The sequence below is a fragment of the Barbus barbus genome (genome assembly GCF_936440315.1).
Source record: "Barbus barbus genome assembly, chromosome: 2".
Lineage (NCBI taxonomy): Eukaryota > Metazoa > Chordata > Actinopteri > Cypriniformes > Cyprinidae > Barbus > Barbus barbus.
Genome location: NC_136730.1, coordinates 28,002,099 through 28,024,655, shown reverse-complemented (window position 1 = coordinate 28,024,655; position 22,557 = coordinate 28,002,099). Strand labels below are relative to the sequence as shown.

At 37.3% G+C, this 22,557-nt stretch overlaps 3 protein-coding genes and 1 long non-coding RNA gene across 4 annotated transcripts; 1 reads left to right on the top strand and 3 right to left on the bottom strand.

Moving 5' to 3' along the window:
• Positions 1–1,268: 1,268 nt before the first annotated feature.
• Positions 1,269–3,025, top strand: LOC306879140. The gene is made up of 4 exons (XR_013784991.1): positions 1,269–1,328; positions 1,617–1,797; positions 2,196–2,521; positions 2,641–3,025. It is a non-coding gene; the product is annotated as an uncharacterized lncRNA (long non-coding RNA).
• A 13,342-nt stretch (positions 3,026–16,367) lies between these two features.
• On the bottom strand, positions 16,368–18,016 carry LOC306882721 (pleckstrin homology domain-containing family F member 2-like). Its single transcript, XM_079437564.1, has 2 exons — positions 17,871–18,016; positions 16,368–17,664 (listed from the first exon to the last, which is right to left on the bottom strand). The coding sequence occupies exon 2, from the start codon at positions 17,651–17,653 to the stop codon at positions 16,784–16,786; it is 870 nt and encodes a 289-aa protein (XP_079293690.1). The 5' UTR covers positions 17,654–17,664; positions 17,871–18,016; the 3' UTR covers positions 16,368–16,783.
• Positions 18,017–20,279: 2,263 nt separating this feature from the next.
• On the bottom strand, positions 20,280–21,720 carry LOC306881403 (ribonuclease P protein subunit p29-like; the record flags this gene model as incomplete). Its single annotated transcript, XM_079435497.1, has 4 exons — positions 20,280–20,490; positions 21,125–21,313; positions 21,461–21,522; positions 21,644–21,720. Coding segments are annotated over 4 exons (441 nt in total), but the record flags the coding sequence as incomplete, so codon positions are not given.
• On the bottom strand, positions 21,644–22,548 carry LOC306880655 (ribonuclease P protein subunit p29-like). The gene is made up of 3 exons (XM_079434337.1): positions 22,446–22,548; positions 22,283–22,335; positions 21,644–22,040 (listed from the first exon to the last, which is right to left on the bottom strand). Exons 1-3 carry the CDS (start codon positions 22,450–22,452, stop codon positions 21,846–21,848), a joined length of 255 nt encoding a protein of 84 aa, XP_079290463.1. The 5' UTR covers positions 22,453–22,548; the 3' UTR covers positions 21,644–21,845.
• Between the last annotated feature and the right edge of the window lie 9 nt (positions 22,549–22,557).

Genomic DNA, 22,557 nt, shown 5'->3' with positions numbered 1-22,557 from the left:
AGGAACATGTTGTGTTCCATTGAAAAGTTTCAACAATCTACCATTATGTCCTTCAAAGACAAATGTTGGTGTCAAGAACAAAGGGCCATGTCTCCTGACACTCTCGGCTAAGTGAGTGAGGAGAGGAATGTTATAAGAGACTTCCTGTTTTCCATACAGAGACTCAGTTAACAATACAAACTCACAAAGAGCAAGATGAGCATTGTCAATATTCACATGTAAAATGTGAGAACTAGTTAACAGATAAATGGCAAAGACCAGTAGCATCCAGTGGTGGAAATACTTGGTGGGAATTAAACCCATCATTTCAAAAGGAGAAATTAGAAGAAAAGTTCTCCACTCACTTCCTTTCCATTTTAGCCGTTCACTGACTGTGGAAACTTCACACTGGACTTCAAGCAACATGGATTCTGTGCCTCTCCACTCTTCCTCCAGACTCTGGGACCTTGATTTCCAAATGAAATGCAAAATTTACTTTCATCTGAAAAGAGGACTTTTGACCACTGAGCAACAGCCCAGTTCTTTTTCTCCACAGCCCAGATAAGACGCTTCTGACGTTGTCTCTGTTTCAGAAGTGGCTTGGTAGCCCTTTTCCTGAAGACGTCTGAGCGTGGTGACTCTTGATGCACTGACTCCAGCTTCAGTCCACTCCTTGTGAAGCTCTCCCAAGTGTTTGAATCGGCTTTGCTTAACAGTATTCTCAAGCTTGCGGTCATCCCTGTTGCTTGTGCACCTTTTCCTACCCAAATTCTTCCTTTCAGTCAACTTTGCATTTAATATGCCAAATAACAGCCACTCCTTTCAGTAATGACCCTCTCTGACTTACCCTCTTTGTGGAGGGCGTCAATGTTTGTCTTCTGGATCATTTCCAAGTCAGCAGTCTTCCCCATTATCGTGGATTCAAAGAACAAGGGATGGTCATTTATTGAAACTCAAATGTAAATATTCTAATATTTTGAGATACTGATTTTTAACTTTCATGAGCTGTAAGCTCTAATCATCAAAATTAAAACAAAAAACTTTCGAAATGTTTTACTTTACATGTAATGAATGTAAAATATATGAAAGTTTCACTTTTTGAAATACGTTACAAGAAAAATGAACCTTTTCACGATATTCAAATTTTTTGAGCTGTACCTGTACTGCAGTTTCTCAACACAGTTAGTCTACATTGCATTTAGGTGATGCTCCGAAATAAATTAAAAGCATTATGAAAAGTATAACACAAGTTAAAGGGCCAGCACAAAGCAGCGGCGCAGACTGCGGAAGTGTGATGTCACTCGCAGACCAATTTCTCAAACTGAAAGTAACTTCAAGAAAACAAAGAGGTAGGCTAAAGTCTGACAGTTAGGCTATAAGATGTAATGTTGTTTACGAAACAAAACTAAATATTGCCAAAAACAGACGAAGGCTATTAAATTTACATATTTTATGTAGCCTAACTTGTTTAGATATAACTTGTCCAGCTTTTACTTTACTTCTTTAGTTTGTTGTAGTTAAAGACTGTTTCTTTGATAGAAACCATTGTTTATGTTCGAGTCTACGAATCTGTGCAGTGTTAAATCTTCTTACATTTGAGAATAGTCAGCACTTTGATTGATGTTTCTCCTCCTCAGGCAGTGTTTGAACACACAACAATGAGCCGCCAAATAGATGATGTTATGGCGCTCTGCGGTAAGATATCAGAGAACAGGCAGATTAAAGCGGCTGTACAGAACTCAGCCAAAGGAGCTGCTGCTGCTGGTGGAGGGGCTTTGTTAGGGGGGCTACTCGGAGGTCCACCCGGTATATTTATTGGTACGTACGCTTGCGTGTTTGTTTTCTTGTCGCTTAAAAACTTTGACACACTTTACTTCTTAACCACAGAGTGGCGCTATAATATCATCTTCTATAAACAATTGTATGGCTTGTTCTCTGAAGCCATGCATGCTAACTTTTTTTTTTTTTTTTGTAGTGACGTCTAAGCAAACACTCTTAAAAGGTTCATTATTGGGTTCCATTGTTTAAATAACTATGTAGAAAATGTTGTTATAGACATATTATTGTTTAGACAACTTAATATGATCAACTTTACATTTCAAGTGAGAAAAACTTTATTTTATTGATTAATAACTGTGGATGGTATATTAAGTAATCCTAGTGCATCTTTAGCCGTTTGTTTCTTGTCCTACTTGATCTCCTATTGTCATATGCAGGTAGTGTTTTGGGAGGTGCCATGGGATGGTGGATGACTAGTGACAAATTCCTTCCTCTTCATCAGATCATAATGGAGATGCCTCCTAAACAGAAGAGAATACTGTACTCTGAGGTCATGGCAGTACTGGGCAATCTGGATTGGGTTGACCTGGCTCAACTAATTTTTTTAGTGATGGGTAATTCCTCTCTACAAATGCGAGTACTTTCTACTTTAATCTCTTTTGCCACAAAAGAGCTCGGAGCCAAAGTGGAGTATGGACGAAAATAGCATGTTAATTTCACCTGCTTAGGCTAAGCCAGGCGTGTCAAACTCAGTTCCTGGAGGGCCGCAGCCCTGCAGAGTTTAGTTCCAACCCTGCACCAACACACAAACCATGCAGTTTTCAATTGAGCCTGAAGGACTTGATTAGCTGGATCAGGTGTGTTTGGAGCTAAACTCTGCAGGGCTCAAGTTTGGCACCCCTGGTCTAAGCCAAGTTTTACTATCTGAAGAGCTTTTTTAGGTTTAGGTTTTTTTTTTCTGAAAGATGTTTTTACTTTTAATTTTCTTTATTATAAACATGCTTGTAGCTGTGATCAACTCCTTTTCCAACATTTCTATTTCAATCCAGTTTACCAGAGCCACAGAGTTTCATTGTAAACCCCACCATGTTTAAAATATTTAAATGTTTAAAATACTCAAAATAAATCTTAATAATTAAGCAATAATCTTTTATAAAACATGTAAAGTCAAGACCACCACCTGAGCCATTTCAGTACAGTTCCGTCATCATTACTCACACCACATGTGTTGTGTGACTTTCCACTATATGGACCAATGGATTCTGCGAAAAAAAAATATTTTATGTTCTACAAACAAAAGAATAGGGACTTTAAGAAACAGCCACTGATGGAATGGCAACGGCATTCCGACGTCATATTACGCATGCCCGATTTGAACTTACAACGTGACAGTTTAGGTTGGTAAATGTTACGTTTTATGGTGTATATATATATATATATATATATATATATATATATCATTGTAATTGCATCAGTATGTGATTCTACCATTAGTCTTTAATTTAATCTGTGTTGATATGTTTTAAAATGGAACTGCTATTAACGATTTTTCCATTTTTACAATGATATGTCTGCTGTTAGTAACGACATCTCAGGTAGCACTGAGACTAGAGGTGATGTGAATCAAACAATGTAAGTATTGCATAAACATCCTCCTCATAATACTTCAATAAATGACCGAAAACCGTGTTGTTTATGGTTGCTTAGTGCTTTTTACATTCTCGGCTACAGCAGTGTAACAGCTTACTTCCGGTCATCGTAGCCATTCCATTCGCAGCTGTTGCTTAAAGTCCCTAATGTCATACAGGTTTGGAATGACATGAGGGTGAGTAAATGATGACGCAATTTTTTTCATTTTTTTGGTGAATGATCCATTTAAGCAAAGTTCATGTTCAGATTTAGAAGTAAAATAGTGTTGTTTTTTCATATTCATTTAAATTTTATTTTCTAAATCTAAAACATAGGATAGGACAGGACAGGACAGGACCGGACAGGATAGGATAGGATAGGATAGGATAGGATAGGACAGGACAGGACAGGACAGGACCGGGCAGGACAGGATAGGAAAGGATAGGATAGGATAGGATAGGATAGGATAGGATAGGATAGGACAGGATAGGACAGGACAGGACAGGACAGGATAGGACAGGACAGGACAGGACAGGACAGGACAGGATAGGATATAGTTGGGACGTTGTGACCTGAATCAGAATCATCATTGCATTTTCATTGTTCTTTAAGGCTAGAATACACTACACAAGTTTTAAAGTCTGAAAAGATTTTAAAATATGAGGCATCATACACTTACTGACTTTGTTAATAGCCGAACATACTACAAGACTTCAAGTTGTTCTGATCACAACAAACTCATGCATAAACGTGTGCTTTGTTGGTAGGAGACACGTGACAAATTAAAACAATATGCATTCTAAAATTGGCTCAAAATATCAAACGTGTTTGATATCCTCTAATTGGATAGAATCAGAAACTGAAGGCAAAAAATCTGAGTCAGACTGGCTCAGACTTTTGGCAACTAGCATCAACTTGTCCAAACTGTCGAAAATCAGGACAAAAGTGTAGTGTTTTCCAGCCTTCATGCAATAATCCATTCATGATAATATTTGCATTGGTGGAGAATTAAGCTATGTGTCTGCCTATGCGGGATCTACCAAAAATAACACTATAACAGTGACTTAAATGACTTTATTTTGACTCGATAATAACTATTTGACTATTTTCACATAAATGCTGAAAGCTATTGTGTTATTTGGGGGCTACACACTGTGCAAGATAAGCTGTAACACTAACTGTAACATGATTAACATATTGTTATTTCATAACTGCAGAATAACCCATTAAAACAAGTACCACATGTTAATTTATGTATGTTTACCTGGCACCTTATATGCACTACTTTTTAAAACTTTAGAATTGGTAAGGTTTTTAGTTTTTTCCCCCTTCAAAAATGTCTGTTATGTGCATCAGTGCTGCATTTATTTGATTAAAAACACAGTAATATTGTGAACTATTATTACAATTGACAATAACTTAATATATTTTAAAATGTAATTTATTTAGGTGTATGTAATTTATTTAAGCAGCCATTACTCCAGTCTTCTGTGTCTCATGATCCTTAGATTACATATGGTTAACGCAGACTATTTTAAATCCAATTTATTTTTTTATATTAAGAGGCGTGTGAACTGGATAGTCCCCATGAAATTGTATCCCATCATAATTTGATCTTGATAATGTTGTAGTATACTGGCCATATTGCTTCTTGAGTGTGGAAGAGATAGAGCTTGTTTTCATGTTTAGAAAACACTAATAGAAAGCTAAGTTGATAATATAAAGTCTGATGATGATTTCATTTTATTATGATTTAGTTTCTTTTTTTCTCATCACATTTCTTTGAAAATGAGAAGCGACTGGCCATTAAACCACAGTGCCTCACTCTTTCTGTACTGTGCACTTTGGTTTGTGGTATAGTGCAGTTCATGTGGTTTGCTGGAAATCCGAAAATTTGTTCTTAGAATTGCATCTCTGAGGTCAGCTACACTCGCACATAAAAAAAACACTACAAATATAAGTACAAGTACAAACACCAATTTATCAAATGTGTGCGTTTGTTTGTAAGTCAATGGTCACCAACATTCCTCAAAATATTTTCTGTTGTGTTCTGCAGAAGAAAAAAAAAGTCATACAGATTTGTAACAACATGAGGGTGAGTAAATAATGGCAGAATGTTTATATTTGGTTGAACTATGCCTTTAAAGGCAACAAAACCCTGTAACATTTCAAATTTAAGTCTTTTCAATGTAAAAAGGTTTTGCAATTTCCATATAGTTCATTATATATCTTGTACATTTATAGTCACAGTTGTGAATTTAATGTTAGGCCTGTCCTACTGCCTGTAATGCAAAGAAAATAAGCTTGTAGTAAGATGCTTATTTTCACTACCACTCCATTAAGCATGAGAGAAATATTCTTTGAACTTTAGAATGAACTTTGCTTCACTCCGATTCCCAGAATCAAGCTCTCAGACTGTAATCCATTGGAGTTTCTATATCACACTGCAGTGGACTCACAATCTGTCAATATTTTTTTTTAGAATTTTGATCAGTTTGCTGACAGTTTTCTTTGGTAATGGGTCTCTGATCATGTGGGTTGCGTTTTAACACAATTTGTGGGTTTCCTGAACTATTTTCATCTGTCCAATAATAGGAACAAGTGAAGTATGTGAAAGTTGATCTCTGCTGAACTGGTTTTGTTAGTTACTGATACATTTTTCTATACACAGTGTGCCAAAATTCCGTCATGGAAAATATGTTGGGTAATTTGGGTAAGAGAAGTTTTGAGAGTTGTTTACTCTCTTCCTGCTACCATATGCATTGTGTACAGTTCTCATGAGAGGGAAAAACTGCTTCAGCCATTATAACTCACTTAGGAGTCTGTCACTCTTCAGCTCTCTTGCCTTAGTAAAATTATGCTGAACTGATGCTTTCTCTGATTACTTTCAGAGTAATTGCTTGAGACCAAGAGATTGTTTAAAATAAATCAATGTTATTTTTGTTTTGTAAGGTAAGGTACACAGTTAATTTGACTTGTTCAACCAGTGTGCGGTTATTACACTCCAAAACAAGATTCACAAGGTTCTATTGAGGTCCTTTACTAGTTCTATTTAGAACCGTATTCTTCTGAAGAACAGTTTTATTAGTCCAGGTGATATGTGAAAAAAAAGTTCACTTTTTCATAAAAGCATGCAATTTGGTACACTTGTATCGTTTGCGGCCCTAAACATTTTCAGAAATGGAGCCATTGCAAAAACACCCAGTGGTTGCCATGGGGACCATTTTACTTTCCGCCATAACAAAATTATGTATTTTGTGTCATATCTCCTAAGCCAAACATGATAACACAGAAAAGGTGATGTCTACCCCTATGTTTTGATGATGAAGGATTACAATGATACCATATATAATAACATAAACTGTTCAAGTGAAGAGTTAATGGTCAAATCAGCAATGAGCATCACAGTATCACAGCATTTACAAAAGTCCATATTATGGCTATTCATTTTTTTCTTTCTTTGATAATTAACTAATATTTTATTCAATAATACATTAAAATATTTTTTTCAAGAATACTATCATATATATATATATATATATATATATATATATATATATATATATAAATCATCTCAGGTAAGTGTATTTCCAAGTGTGTTTTCTCAGCAACAATCTAACATCACACGACGCAGACAGCAACGCAATCAGTTGAACAGTTAATGGTTAATTTAGTTACTTTATGAGAAGGATTACAATGAAATTTCAAACATATTTAATGTAAATTTTATTTACATCACTCTCAATCACAATCAATTTTCAATCACTCTCTGGGGGCCAGAGTTGTCTATTATGTTGTCCACAAGGGGAAAGCCAGAGTCCTGCATGCGGACGGGTACACGCAGGTGAACCGCTAATATTTGGTGTAACAATATTTATGTGTAGAGTGTGGTGCAGATGCGGGCCGGACGATGACAAGCACGGGCGGGTTGCAGGTCCAATAACCAAGACTATTTCGACTCGGTCCAGTACACGCTGAGCAATGTAGCCACTTATCGGGAGCTGTAGTGATTATATTAAAGGGGGTGCTCTTTGTTTCTTTTCTGTATTTAATCTATTCACAATTTGAATAAAAGTTTTAATAAATGAGTTTTTTCTACCTACTGTAGGAGATTTAATGCAGGTGTGGTTCGGGTTGCAGTTTTGATGTCAAATGGGTCGGTTATAGGATTAAATTAGTATTGCTGTCAAATAATGTGTTGCGTGTTCTGTTAAGTACTGCAGTGTTGGATGATCATTTCACCAGCCAGGAAAGGTGAACAAAAATGCCTCTCTGTGATGTTACCACAAGGCATCACTTACTTACAGATCTCAGGTTTCTGGAGGGGATGTAGATTCGTAAGAGTGAGGAGGAAGTAGGAGGGTGCTAAACCTGTAGCTATTCTGTATGCAAACATCAATGTCTTGAACTTGATGCGAGCCGCAACCAATAGCCAGCGCAGGGAGATAAAGAGAGGTGTGAAGTGGGCCCTTTTGGGCTCATGGAAGACCAGTCGTGCCACTGCATTCTGAAACATTTGTTTGTTTGCATATGATGGAAGTCCAGCTAGAAGAGCATTGTAATAGTCCAACCTAGAAATGACAAGGGTCTGACCAAGAAGTTGTTCAACATGCTCTGTTTGGAAGGGCCTGATCCTCCTGATGTTGTGCAATGCAAACATGCATGATCATGCAATCTTTATAATATGGTCCTTGAAGGTCAGTTGGTCACCAAAGAATAATTTTTGATGAACCTAGCGGGATGATGAAATCATGCTGTAGAGTCGGAGTGGCAGGGAAAATGAGAAGCTCAGTCTTTGTCAGGTTGAGCTGCAGGTGATGTTTTTTCATCCATGCCGAGATGTTTATCAGGCAGTCTGAGATCCATGCAGCTACTATTGGATTTTCTGGTTGAAATGAATGATAGAGCTGTGTGTCATCAATGGTAGAATTTAGTAGGAGAAACCATGTGCTTGTATAATGGGTCCCAGTGATGTAGTGTATATGGTGAAGAACTGATCCCTGAGGAAAACTTGTGGCCAGTTGATGTTCTTTGGATACCTCTCCTCCCCAGGAAACCCTGAAAGACCTACCTGTGAGATAAGATCAAACCAGTGGAGTGCAGATCCGGTGACGGTAGACAGGATAATCTGATGATTCACAGTGTCAAAAGTGGCAGATAGATCCAGCAGAATAAGAAGTGATGATTTGGAAGCAGCTTTCTCTAACGGCTGGGCTACAGTGACCGACAGCAAAGCAGCCTCATTGGAATGGCCGCTGCTGAAACCTGATTGGTTAAAGTTCAGGTGGTCATTCTGTGAAAGAAATAAAGTAACTGTGTCTATAATGGTGTGAATGGTCCATCCAATTAGAATAACAAAGGAACAGAATTCCTCAGGAACATCTTGCAGATTTCAGGATTGCCAGTGGGAAGGTCCTACAGTATTGTTTCTAGCCCTTTTGTCTTCAGGTACACAATTATATCCCACAGTCAGAACTTTGGGAGAAGCTAGGATTCATACAAGGGTTAAGATTGTTTGAAGGAAGACATGCTAACATCACTATTGAAGAACTGCTATACCATCTTCAATAAATTCTTCTCCCCAAAAAAAAATTAATCAAGCATTAAGTATTGAACACGTAAGTATTAAGTATTGAACACGTCACAATTTTTCCCAATAAATATATTTCTAAAGGTGTTAAAGTTATTGAAAATGTTTGTATGTTTATTGCTATCTTGGGTAATACTGTCTACTGTGATAACTTTGATAAATTAAACTCCAGGCCTGCTGTTTCAGTGGCGTAGATGGTAAGGCGCGTGCTTTGTGACACGATTGATCCGAGTTCAAGCCCACCTTTTGCCAAACATTTTTTTCTCCCTTTTCAAATCTCATATCGCATCAGAAAGGCATTTATTTTCAATAAAAATGAAGGAAATAATCAAAATGTTGAAAATAAAGTATCGGGTAGGGATAGGGTAGGTGTAGGGAGGGCTTTATTGTCCCAATAAGGTGGCATCCATTTAATAATTTGAATTAAAATTATAATTTACACTCAGTATGTTATTATTGCGTACTGTTTTATAATGTACTACAATACTGAGGTGCAGATAATTGCCAATTGCCACTATTTGCAATAAGTAGTATAAATAGCAGAAAATCTTGCTATTTTAACATAGTGTAAATAGAATCTATAGCTATTTGCACTTAGTATAAATAGCATATCGTTAAAAAATACTGCTATTTTCACTTAGTGTAAATAGAATCCATTGCTATTTGCACTTAGTGTAAATAGCATCTGTCACTAAAAAAATATGCTATTTACACTTAGTGCAAATAGCCGCTGCCCAAAAAAAAAGCTTTGTGAATTTAGTATTTTTTCATTTCATTACATTGTTTAGAGCAGTGGTTCCCAACCTTTTTTAACTCACGGCCCACACAGCCAAACACATATGTTTCCGCGGCCCACTGCAAAAGAATTTAAACGATCCCGCTTTTTGTGTCGGGTTAACTAAGTACTCGGAAGCAAGGCTGTTAATTGTCTTTATTGAATAAACTGGTAATGTATTGAATAAACAGAAAATATACATAACGGATCAGCAAGCCCCCACAGGCTCGGGTTGACATTTCGAAAACGGGAAAACCAAATCCAGGCAGAGGTCGGCAGCGGGTAGAACGTCAGAGGGAACAGGCAGAGCTGGGTTGAAACGAGCAGTCAAAACCGTCAGAGAAATGGAGCACTGGACAAAGCAAGACTAGAGTCAGACTCGAGTGACAAGCGCAAATCGAGAGCAGGCAAAAAAATTAAATAAAATAAAAAATAAAAAAAGACACATTATAGGGAAACGGAACTGCAATATGTCAAGTCAAGTCAAGTCACCTTTATTTATATAGCGCTTTTTACAATGCAAATTGTGTCAAAGCACTGCACAATATCACAAAAGGAAAATAATGTGTCAATAAGTTTAAATAGTGTCTTTGCAATAAGGTCGGCGATATCGCTGGAAATGAAGCGTCCCCAACTAAGCAAGCCAGAGGCGACAGCGGCAAGGAACCAAAACTCCATCGGTGATAGAATGGAGAAAAAAACCTTGGGAGAAACCAGGCTCAGTCGGGGGGCCAATTCTCCTCTGGCCAACAAACCAGTAGTTCAGTTCCAAACCGCAGCAAGTCAGATTGAATGGGCTCAGCTGGTTCCAGTGGTCTTTTCCGATGGCTGTCTAAGTGGTGGGGTCCTCAATGGGGATCTGTCTCTGGCGTTCATCCAGGTGTTTGGCCTCTGCCTACGATCAGGGACACATACGTCATCTCCCGGCGCTGATCCTCCATCTCAGGTGTTCGGTCATCTTAGATCATGTAGTGGTTGGATCCAGACTGAAGTTCTGTAATTCCTGGCTACCACGGGATGTTAATCCCGTGGCAGAAACGTAGAGACAAGCAGAGACATGATTAGTGTAGCTGCTGTTCCATCTAAGCAAAAATAAATTGTTCAACCCAAGCTAAAGAATAATAATAATGTACATTTGATCAGATATAACTGCAGTACAAGATTATAAAATGCATTATGTGTATGCTTGACTAAAGAGATATGTCTTTAATCTAGATTTAAACAGAGAGAGTGTGTCTGAACCCCGAATGTTATCAGGAAGGCTATTCCAGAGTTTGGGAGCCAAATGTGAAAAAGCTCTACCTCCTTTATTGGACTTTGCTATCCTAGGTACTACCAAAAGTCCAGAGTTTTGCGACCTTAGAGAGCGGGTTGGATTGTAGCGTGGTAGAAGACAAGTTAGGTACGCAGGTGCTAAATCATTTAGGGCCTTATAGGCAAGTAATAATATTTTGTAAATGATACGGAACTTAATAGGTAGCCAGTGCAGAGACTGTAAAATTGGAGTAATATGATCATATTTTCTTGATCTGGTAAGAACTCTAGCCGCTGCATTTTGGACTATCTGTAGCTTGTTTATTGAAGATGCAGGACAACCACCTAACAGTGCATTACAATAGTCCAGTCTAGAGGTCATGAATGCATGAACTAGCTTTTCTGCATCAGAAACAGGTAGCATGCTTCGAAGCTTGGCAATGTTTCTAAGATGGAAGAATGCTGTTTTTGTAACATGGGAAATATGATTTTCAAAGGACAAATTGCTGTCTAAAATAACACCCAGATTTTTGACTTTAGAGGACGTGACAGTGCATCCGTCTAGTTGCAAATTATAATCCACGAGATTCGGTGTACTGTTTTTTGGTCCAATAAGTAATATCTCTGTCTTGTCTGAATTTAGTAGGAGGAAATTATTGGTCATCCAATCTTTTACACTTTTTACACAATCTATTATCTTAGATAGTTGAGAAGTTTCATCTGGTCTTGTTGAGATATATAATTGAGTATCATCAGCATAACAATGAAAACTTATCCCGTGTTTTCTAATAATATTTCCAAGGGGCAACATGTAAATTGAAAATAGCAGAGGACCTAGGACAGATCCTTGTGGTACTCCATACTTTACTGGTGATAATTGAGATGACTCTCCATTTAAATGGACAAAGTGGTAGCGATCGGACAGGTAGGATCTAAACCATCTTAAAGCCTGTCCTTGAATACCAATATATTTTTGTAATCGATCTATGAGTATATTATGGTCTATAGTGTCAAACGCAGCACTAAGATCAAGTAATACTAGCAATGAGGTGCAGCCTTGATCTGAAGCAAGTAGTAAGTCATTCGTAATTTTAACAAGTGCAGTTTCTGTACTATGATTGGGCCTGAAACCTGATTGAAATTCTTCATAGAGATCATTTTTTTGCAAAAAGGAGCATAGTTGAGTAGACACAACTTTTTCTAAAATTTTTGACATAAACGGAAGATTTGAAATGGGTCTGTAATTTGCCAGTTCATTTGAATCTAGTTGTGGTTTCTTAATAAGAGGCTTAATAACCGCCACCTTGAATGGTTTTGGGACGTGACCTAAATATAACGATGAGTTAATAATATTGAGAAGCGGTTTTTCTGCTACGGGTAACAACTCTTTCAGTAGTTTAGTGGGTACAGGATCTAATAAACACGTTGTTGGTTTAGATGTACTGATAAGTTTATTTAGCTCTTCCTGTCCTATAGTTGTAAAGCACAGCATTTTTTCTTTGGGTGCGATGAATGAAGCTGAAATACTAGACGCAGTAGAATCTACATTTGATATTGTATTTCTGATGTTATCAATTTTATCAGTAAAGAAATTCATAAAGTCATGACTATTAAACTGTGGGGGAATATTTAGATCGGGCGGTGTCTGTTTATTTGTTAGTCTAGCCACTGTGCTAAATAAGAACCTTGGATTGTTTTGGTTATTATCTATGAGTTTGCGGATATGCTCTACCCTGGCAGCTTTTAGAGCCTGTCTATAGCTGGACATACTGTTTTTCCACGCAATTCTACAAACTTCTAATTTAGTTTTTCTCCATTTGCGCTCAAGAATACGAGTTTCTTTCTTGAGAGAATGGGTATAACTGTTGTACCATGGCGCAGTGCGTTTTTCTCTAACCTTTTTCAGTTTGAGGGGGGCAACAGCTTCCAATGTATTAGAGAAGATAGTGCCCATGTTGCTAGTCATTTCGTCTAGTTCATGCGTATTTATGGGTACACAGAGCAGTTGAGATAAATCAGGCAGGTTATTTGTGAATCTGTCTTTGGTGGCTGGAACAATAGTTCTGCCCAGACGATAACGCGGAGCCATATAACTAATATCAGTAATAGGCAGCATGCACGATACAAGGAAATGATCAGTAATATCGTCACATTGAGGTACGATATCTATATCAGTAAGATCAAGTCCATGCGATATAATTAAATCTAGCGTATGATTAAAACGATGAGTGGGCCCGGTGACGTTTTGCTTGACTCCAAAAGAGTTTATTAGGTCAGTAAACGCAAGTCCTAACGCATCATTTGTATTATCAACGTGAATGTTAAAATCTCCGACAATTAGTAGTTTATCAACATTAACTAGTAGATCTGAGAGGAAATCTGCAAATTCTTTTAGGAAATCTGTATATGGCCCTGGCGGTCTATACACAGTAGCCAGAGCAAGAGATAAGAGAGATTTATTTTGCATATCTAACAGTGACACATTAAGCAGAAGTAGTTCGAATGAGTTAAACCTCCTGTATCCTGTTTTCTGAGTAACATTGAGAATATCACTATATATTGTTGCAACACCGCCGCCACGACCAGTCTGACGGGGCTCATGTTTATAACAGTAGCTTGGTGGAGTAGACTCATTTAGACCAAAATATTCATTTGGTTTAAGCCAGGTTTCAGTTAGGCAGAGTACATCAAAATGATTATCTGTGATCATTTCATTTACAATAACTGCTTTGGGTGCGAGTGATCTAATGTTTAAGAGTCCAAGTTTTAAAAATTGTTTTTGTTCATTTATTTTGCGTTTTTCTGGTTTGATCACGGTCAGATTTTTTCTAGATCCTGCATTGAATTTATATTTTGATCTCGCTATTCGGGGAACAGACACAGTCTTTATAGATTGGACAACGCAATTACTTCTATTTTTTAAGTGGGTTGAACAAAAGTCATCATGGCAGTTATTTGAGAGTTGGCTTACTAGTCAGATGGAGCGTAGCATCCTGGAGATGTTGTCCGACAGGAGTTCCGCTCCGACTCTGCTGGGGTGCAGGCCATCAGCACGGAAAAGCCTAGGACGCTCCCAGAAAAGATTCCAATTATTAACAAAGAGCAGTTTCTGTTCTTTACACCATGACGATAACCATTCGTTTAAAGCATTCGTTTATATGTAAATAAATTTAAAACAACAACCATGAAACAAATTTAGCTAAATGGATAACATGCACAAAAAAAAAATCTCAACTTGTTTACAAGACAATTAGACATGAAACTATAAACAACAATCTTTGTCACTCACCTAATGCGAAGGTTGGTGTTGTTTAGCATTTACTAAGCGCTGTATGTCGGGCTGAAGGGAAGAAAGTTGCAAGCGGAGATCAGGCTCGACGTTAAGCTTATTCCGGTATTTTGTCTTGAGTGCCACCAATGCAGAAAATCCTGCTTCACATAAGTATGTTGTCGGAAATGGCATCAAAAACTTAAGAGCTTTGTCAGAAAGATCAGGATACTCGGAGAATGTATGAATCCAGAAATCCGTCAATGTTTTTTGAGAAAACGTCAATTTTAAAGCACTGTCACAAGACATGTCAATGAGGCTGTCGTGCTCTTTTGCACTTAAACTTGTGACGCCTCCCTCACACAAGTTTGCAAAAGGATTTTCCATCCAGGCACATGAAAGTTATCTGAATCAATACTGACATTTCAATATATACAATTGAGTGTTAAAAACCATAATCAGAGACATGGTTTGACAAATTCAGATTTAAGTAGCTTTATTGGCATAGCTTTATCCATGAACACATGGGAGTCTAGCCTAAAGGAACACGGCTTATAAACCAACATGTTTTAATTGAGTTGGTATTTCATTTATTTATTTTGACTGTATGTGTAAATTAAAAGTATATAGTCACTGCCTGTGTGGCCGGGCCAAGGCCACGGAGCCTCCTGTCCCGCCATGGCCTCCTGAGCCTACTGATCCGCCCTGGAGGCTTCCCTTGTCTCCTCCCTGTCCTGGCCCTGCTCCAGCCTACAGGGCGCCCGCCCGCCCCTCCCTCCCCGATATCACTGTTACGGTGCGAGACGCACCTTCCGGGAGGGGGGGGGGGGGGGGGGGGGGGGGCGATATCGGTCACGTGCCACGTGTTGGTTTCTGTTCAGTTCCTGTTTGTCCACATTTGGTTTTTCCTGTTCTAGTTTAGTTAATCATCGTTTATTCTAGTCACCTGTTTTGTATTAATCATCTTGTTTGCTCCTTTGTTTCCGTTCCTTTATAAGTCCTCAGTTCTCCCTTTATCTTTGTCTCTGTTTAATGTTCATTAAAGGATATACGTGTTGATGCTACTTCGTTCTACTGATCTTTTGATTTGTTTTCTACAACCACTATCCGTGACAATTATAAGCTATTAATAATTAATAATAATTAATATTAATAAGTTTTTCCACCATGTTTCATATCGACTTAAGAGTTTTCCACTTGTAAGTATGATTTAGTCGGTCATTTGTTATATTTCAACTCCTTTTGAAGTGCACAATATTCCCTTCTCTTGTTAAGAACTGAATTTTCAAAAAGAAAAAATGTTCAAGCAATTTGTAATACGTCATATATATATATATATATATATATATATATATATATATATATATATTAGTCCCAACACTTACAGTACCAGGATGATGAAGATGAAACAAGGGTGGACATTTCAGCAAGACAATGATCCCAAATACAGCCAAAAATACTCAATTGGTTTCATAAATAGAAAATAAAGCTGCAAGAATGGCCCAGCCAATCACCTGACTTGAATCCAATAGAAAATAAGAACTAAAGATCAGAGTTCATAGAAGAGGCCCACAGAACCTTCAAGATTTGAAGACTCTGTGGAACAATGGGCCAAAATCATACCTGAGCAATGCATGCACTAGTTTCTCCATAAAGGAGGCGTATTGAAGCTGTCATTACCAACAAAGGCTTTTGTACAAAGTATTAAATAAATTCGGAAATTAAGTTATGTGTAGTAAAATGGAATGGCTACTGAAATGTATTTGTCTTGTTTATGATGAAAATTTCATATCAACAGCACCTTCAGAAATATATTTATTGGGAAAAATGGTGACGTATTCAATACTTTATTGAAGTATTGAACACGTCACAAATTTTCCCAATAAATATATTTCTAAAGGTGTTAAAGTTATTGAAAACCTGGACTAAAATACTGATTATGCCCTAACAAAGGATGTAATGTTTGTATGTTTATTGCAATCTTGGGTAATACTGTCTACTTTGATAACTTTGATAAATTAAACTCCAGGCCTGCAGTTAGAAGTGAGAATACTTCTGTTGAAGATATTAAATTGAATAAAATCCACACTATTAGCATTTATGAATATTTTAATTATTTCTTTGGTTTATAAATAAACATGTACACTCACAAAATATGGTGTGTGTGTTTAATACAAAGTATTTTATGATAATGCTTATTTACTGTACTGATTGCAAAAAAGTCACATTGATCCCTTAATACTAAACTATAAACATTTGTTATACAATAAAGTTAGATATATAAATACAAATATTAAAATACAAGTTAGATATATAAATACAAATATTAAAATACAAGTTAGACATATAAATACAAATAACATACACATACAGATGTGCAAATCAGAAGTCATAGAAGTGACTCATATACTTTAGTGCAAAATACTGTTATTTATCTCTGTCTCTGTGCTTCTGTTCTTGGGAGAGGTTCAACATAGTTCATAATAGTACTTCATCACATCTGTCAAGTTCAGAGTCCACTGACAGGAGGATTCCTGTGCTCAGGCTTTATGTAGCAGTATGGGGAGTAATCCTCATCCTCCAGGCTCTTGAACCACTTGGTGGGCACCTGGTATCCCTGCTCACTGGACTCGTCATCACTGGACGTCTCATACTCAGGAAGCGATGACGTGTCCTCTACAGAGTTGTTCTTCCAGTGCTTTCCCTTAGCTCTCTGCTTTCCTTGTTCTTTTCCCTCTTGAACGCTGCTCACACAGGCCCGGCAAATTCTCACCGGTCTGGAGGAGATGTTCGGTATCAAGGTCCGGCTCTTTGAGCAAGCTCCACATACTATATAACCGCATCTCCGGCAGTGGTGCCTCCGATTGGCAACACTGAATTGCTTTGAGCAGCGCATACAGATGGCTGATGCCATGTCAGGGATCCAGGTGGCAGCGAAGTTCTCTGCAGCAATGTCAGCGGGGAGGCCCTTAGCTTGCACTAGGAGGGCCTTGTACTGCTCAATGTGTCCCATCCACCCGTTCTTTTCCTCAGGCGAGGCCGCCGACACGTAGAAAGACTTGCGTGGCGTGCGGATGAGCCATTGGTTGGGCATGGCCATTCCGTCTTCCAGATCTTCCTGCTGCACATCCTCCAAAGGAATGATATTCTGCTTACTGTTCCAGCGACCGGACACCATGATGCTACCGTAGACCAAAATGTCATTGAAGAGGAAGAATGCTTTGGGTTTGGGTCCACGCCTGCAGAGCTTCGACAAGCAGCCCTCTCCCACCAGAATACGCCCTGGTTTGAGAAGCATCTTTCCTGTCCGGCCGAAGGTGCTCTCCACTGCCTGCATTCGCTCAAGGTTCTGAATGTTAAAGGTCAGTTGTTCTGCCATTTTGGTACTGCCTGTAAAATGTAAAAACAATGGTCAAATTGATTTTAATGGACTTGTAACCATTGGATGAATTTATCAAACATGTAGGTTTAGTTATTCGTTCTTAGAAGTACTTTCAAAGGACTTTCACCCCTGATTACTCTAATTAACAAAATTATACAACACACACACACACAAAATAAATGTTTAAACATCTTAAATATTAATTCAACAATACCTGATTGGTGTGGAAAAAGCAGTGAATTATCGTTGGGTAAACAGACGCTGTATCTGTTTGCAGTTCTTTTGTCCTTCAAGTTCCAATAAAAAAATTGTTATAAAAATATTCCTCTGTGTTCAGCACTACAAATCTCGTCTTTCTCTAGGCAGGTTGTTCGAGACAGCCCTTTTATAGCGTCGTCAGCTTGTCTTTCCTGTTTGAAAAGGGGAAATTCCAGATCTGCTCTGCCGTCTCTACTATTTTCGAGGTGTAACCTTCCTTGTGCTTGACTGGCATAAACTAAAATACATATTCAAAACAGATACAAAATAAAATGTTTTGACCCGATGTCATGTCACTACAGTCCTTTATAGAGGTACACTGCAATAAAAAAAGTTGTTGTTTCAACTTAAAATAATTTGTTACCCCCGCTGCCTTAAAATGTTTAGTTTAGTCAACTAAAATATTCCAGTTGTCCCTTAAATTAACATTGAGTAACTTCAAATTTCAAGTTGACTAAACTAAAAAATGTAAGTCAGCAGGGTAACAAATTATTCAACAGCTTTTTGAAACAATTCTTTTTACAGTGTAATATATGCTGCCAAGACATTATTTAGACCTCTTGTTCGTCAAATTGAATGTAACACTTATAATAAGTGCTGTATTTTTTGCACACCTGTCTATTTCACAGATCAGGTTGATTAATTGATTTTAAAGCTGAAATGAAAATAGATAAATATTAGATGAAAAACTTTACAAAAGTTTAAAATATGTTGCCTTTATGTTAGTAAAATGAATAAAACGCACATTAAATATTAAAATAAAATGCACAACCAATACACTGAGACAAGAAAAGCAAAAATGTGACATAGTGGTCAACTACAAGCACGATTCTTTCCATTTAAAAATTCCTGTTCTCAGTACTGTCCAGATGTTTCCCATTACATTCTTTTATCGTAAAATAAAAGAGGTAAATAAGTGCAGTCATTTTTATGGGTCTTATTCAAATAATTATGAGATGAAGAAAAATGTGCTTATTCATACGCACTTCCCATTACAGAGAAAAATGTGTTTGCTGAAGTGAACAAATAAGTCTATATTTGTTGTCTATCTGATAAACAGTATTGGGTCAGATAGCAGAGAACTCCATTATCAGATTTACTAAGCAATAGTGTCAAAACAACAACAGATCTTCAACCCTTAAACCAGTCGGATGCTATAACCAGCCTAACAGAAATTTCTGCAAAGTGACTGTAAACAACAGGGTTGCTATATGTGCAAGGCCTTATGTTTAATGCACAGCACAACCTGAAACTTTACGTGCAAAATTAGTTTGTTTTATGAAAAAAAGAAGTGATTTAGAGGAAGTGGACATCCTTATAATGCAACACACTTGACACAGTGATTTCAGAGGAGACATTTAATGTAAGAACCTCTTTTCTCATAAAAGACATTGCACACCAGAATGATGAATGGACTTCATGGGAATTTGCAAGAATGATGACACCCATAGTTGTCTTATTTCAGTACATAACAAGCAGTCATAATCTCCTTTAACTCAAACACTCTCTGTACACAAAATCTGTACTATGCGCTCTCAGAAAAAAAAAGCACTAAGCAATAAATATATAATCATTAAACAAACTCTGACGTATCTAATTTGAAAACCTGTTTTGTGTCTTGTATAGGAACGAGGGATTTCCCTGGCATTACTAGAAGAGGCGTATACGAGTCAACTAACAAGGAAAAAACCTTGACTAAATATCAGGCCCAGTTTCACTGTGGGGAAAAAAAAAAGTTCCTTGTTTTGTAAGCTGGCAAATATTACAACATATACTTCAGTGAAACAAAACCACATAACTTACTCAAGTAAAACCAATTTTACTTGAAATGCTTTTAACTGAAATCTGAAGTGGTGCCAGTTCAAGAACAATGAATTCTGAAAAAAAAACTGCTACTAACAGTACTTCACTTACAGTTGTATAAAAATAAACATTATATAACCTAGTTAAATACCTCCCACTATGAGGAAATAATCATACAATATAAACATTCTTAGAGTGGATCAACTATCATATCATCTAACATTAACAAAAGAGTTTAGAATTTATTTTTAAGGAAGAAGCACTTTTATTTGAAGCATTTGCAGTGCTGTCTAACCCTGACGATATAGTATGGCCATAAATAAATAGTTTGTGGGAACCTTGTATATAAATGAAGTGACGGGTACAAAAAGAAAAGAGGTCAAAATTAATTTTTACTCCCTTCTCCTGCGAAAAGGCTCCCCCTGGTGGACAATCAAAAACAACTAATTTTCCTAAATGGCCCATATAGTTTCATACCTGGTCAAAGCATAAGAAAAGAAAGAAAAAAAATAAAAATAAATAAAAAGTGTACTAACAATAAGAAGCAGCTAAAAAAAAAATCCATAATGATTAAATGTCTTCTCTTAATTCTCCATAATGAGTCCACAGTTAAAGTTGACATGATGTTTAAAACGTTTCATTACAAGTCAATAGTTCATTTTACTTTGCTGACCGCTCACTGGAGCGCAGTTCAAACTTGCTGCCATAGATGTGCGTTACGAAATCACCAGTCTCCACACTGAACACACTGAACACAAGAGAGTAGGGGAAATGTCAATATTCAAAGGGAATAAATGAAGAACATATGCTTTACAATGAATGAGCGGCACTGTCTGAGAGGTTAAAGTTAATCAGCGATCAAACAAAATAGAGGAACAGATCTTTCTACACAATATATTTTTGACAAGACTTTGTTCTCAGGTTCATTCGGCACAAGGGTTCTGAAAGGTGGCTTACGACCGAGGAAGAAGTTAGAAGTGTTTTCGTGACAGAGAGGACTCACTTTTGGTCTGGACTAGGGCTGTCATGATCAGATTTTTACTACACTATTATCAAGGTTAACAACAAATTCATGATAATGATATCATTGTGGTCTATAAATACATAATGCTCAAATTCGTCTTTAATATGTCAACAAGAGAGTTACTGGAATTAATGTGTACATTTTTGGGTGAACTGTCCTTTTAACAGGGTATCGGTCTTAATTTTTTTTAAATATCATGGTTGTCCCCTATACCAGTATATTGTGAAACCCCTAGTCTGGACAATGATAAAACAACACAGTTTTACATAATGTTTTTGACTTGATTACCATAGTACATATAGCCACAGTAAAACCTTTATAGTTAATTGCAAATTTCTCATATTTCATTTTTTTGGACTCCACCCTACTTTAGCTTAATGGACAAAAGTGGTATGGCATTTTTGAGTACTGACATTCAGTAGTGAAATGATGTAAAACCTGTAAAAAAGAATGTATATTTACACATATACCTTTTAGTTTGTCCTCTTTTGTAATGATTTTGAAGACATGCTTCAGTTCCTGTACCAGGATGCCAGTTAGACCAACATACGAGGGGCATTTTGATCTGACAACTACAAGGAAAAGAGATGTGAGAGAGAACATGAGGTTCCACTACATGCTAAAAATGTCACCATTAACTCAAATCAGAATATACCGCTGCTAAAGCAAAAATGTGTTCCTTTGTTCACCAACATTTTCAAATGTGCATGACGTTGTACCTGTTAAGACAGCACCGTGGAAATCAGCTTTCAAGAGCTTCTGCTGGATCATCTGTGGGTTGCTGCATTCAAAATAAACAGGCAGCACATTCATGGAGCGTTAGCAAGACTGGAAATTAAATTATACCCAAAAAGCCAGAAATTCTGAAGAGCACCTTTCGGAAATTATGACACACATCTTACCTTCCTGCTTTCAATCCATTACACAGATCCACAATGTACTGTTTCCATAGCTCATGCAGAGGCAAGAAAAGTTCATATCTACAATCATAACCAAAGATGCATGAGTGATTTTAGCGATAAGCAGTACTTTTAGTCACATAATACAATACCACAGGGTGAAGGAGAGTACACTTTTGATGTTCAGGTTTGAGCTGGAATATTTTCAGCTGTCTTCTTTCTTTGGCATCAGTCCCTTGGCCTTTCTTGTCTTTCCCTTCTTCTTGTTCTTCGGTCTTTTATACTCCAGGACCACTGCCTTGCCCACCAAACTTTCCTCAATGTCTTCATCCTTCATTTGGGAGAGGCTATTCCTTAGGAATGCTTTGGTGAATGCATCCGCTGCCGCGCCTTGGTGAGACTGTGATAGAGCAACATATTGACAAGTTTATAAAGTTTTTGTGCATCATATAATGTGAGTGCATCTGCATCAGTGAACTGTTCCATGATTTCAAATCTTTACAGATCCAAGGAGCCCCCATGCAGAACCCCAATATAAAAAGCTAAACTCAGTAACACTTTATGTATAAACAGATTTAACAGAATTACTAGTATACAGCATGAATGAGGAAAATAATGCTTATGATAATCAACGTGATTCACCTCAACTCCCAAAATGTTGCATTGCTCTGATGGGATTCGGGAGTGCAATACACCTGGGAAAGTGAAACAAGTTAAAATAGTATAAGAAACATTATGAGGTTGATTTTGTTGTCTTTTGGTAAAGAGTGGGTAAATGACCGTACAAAATCATCACCACACTTACTTTCCATAGTTCAAAAACACACAGGATCCAAAAAAAAAAAAAACCCCACACACTGCTGCTGTGAAATCACACGTGCTGCTGACAGGACAGACCAGCTGACCACAGATTCAGA

Excerpts from the sequence above, each read along its gene's own strand:
- LOC306882721 (XM_079437564.1), bottom strand. The coding sequence starts at position 17,653 with ATGGCAGAACAACTGACCTTTAACATTCAGAACCTTGAGCGAATGCAG.
- LOC306880655 (XM_079434337.1), bottom strand. Across the intron at positions 22,041-22,282 it reads GCAACATTTTGGGAGTTGAG|TCTCACCAAGGCGCGGCAGC; the intron begins GTGAATCACGTT and ends GCTCTATCACAG.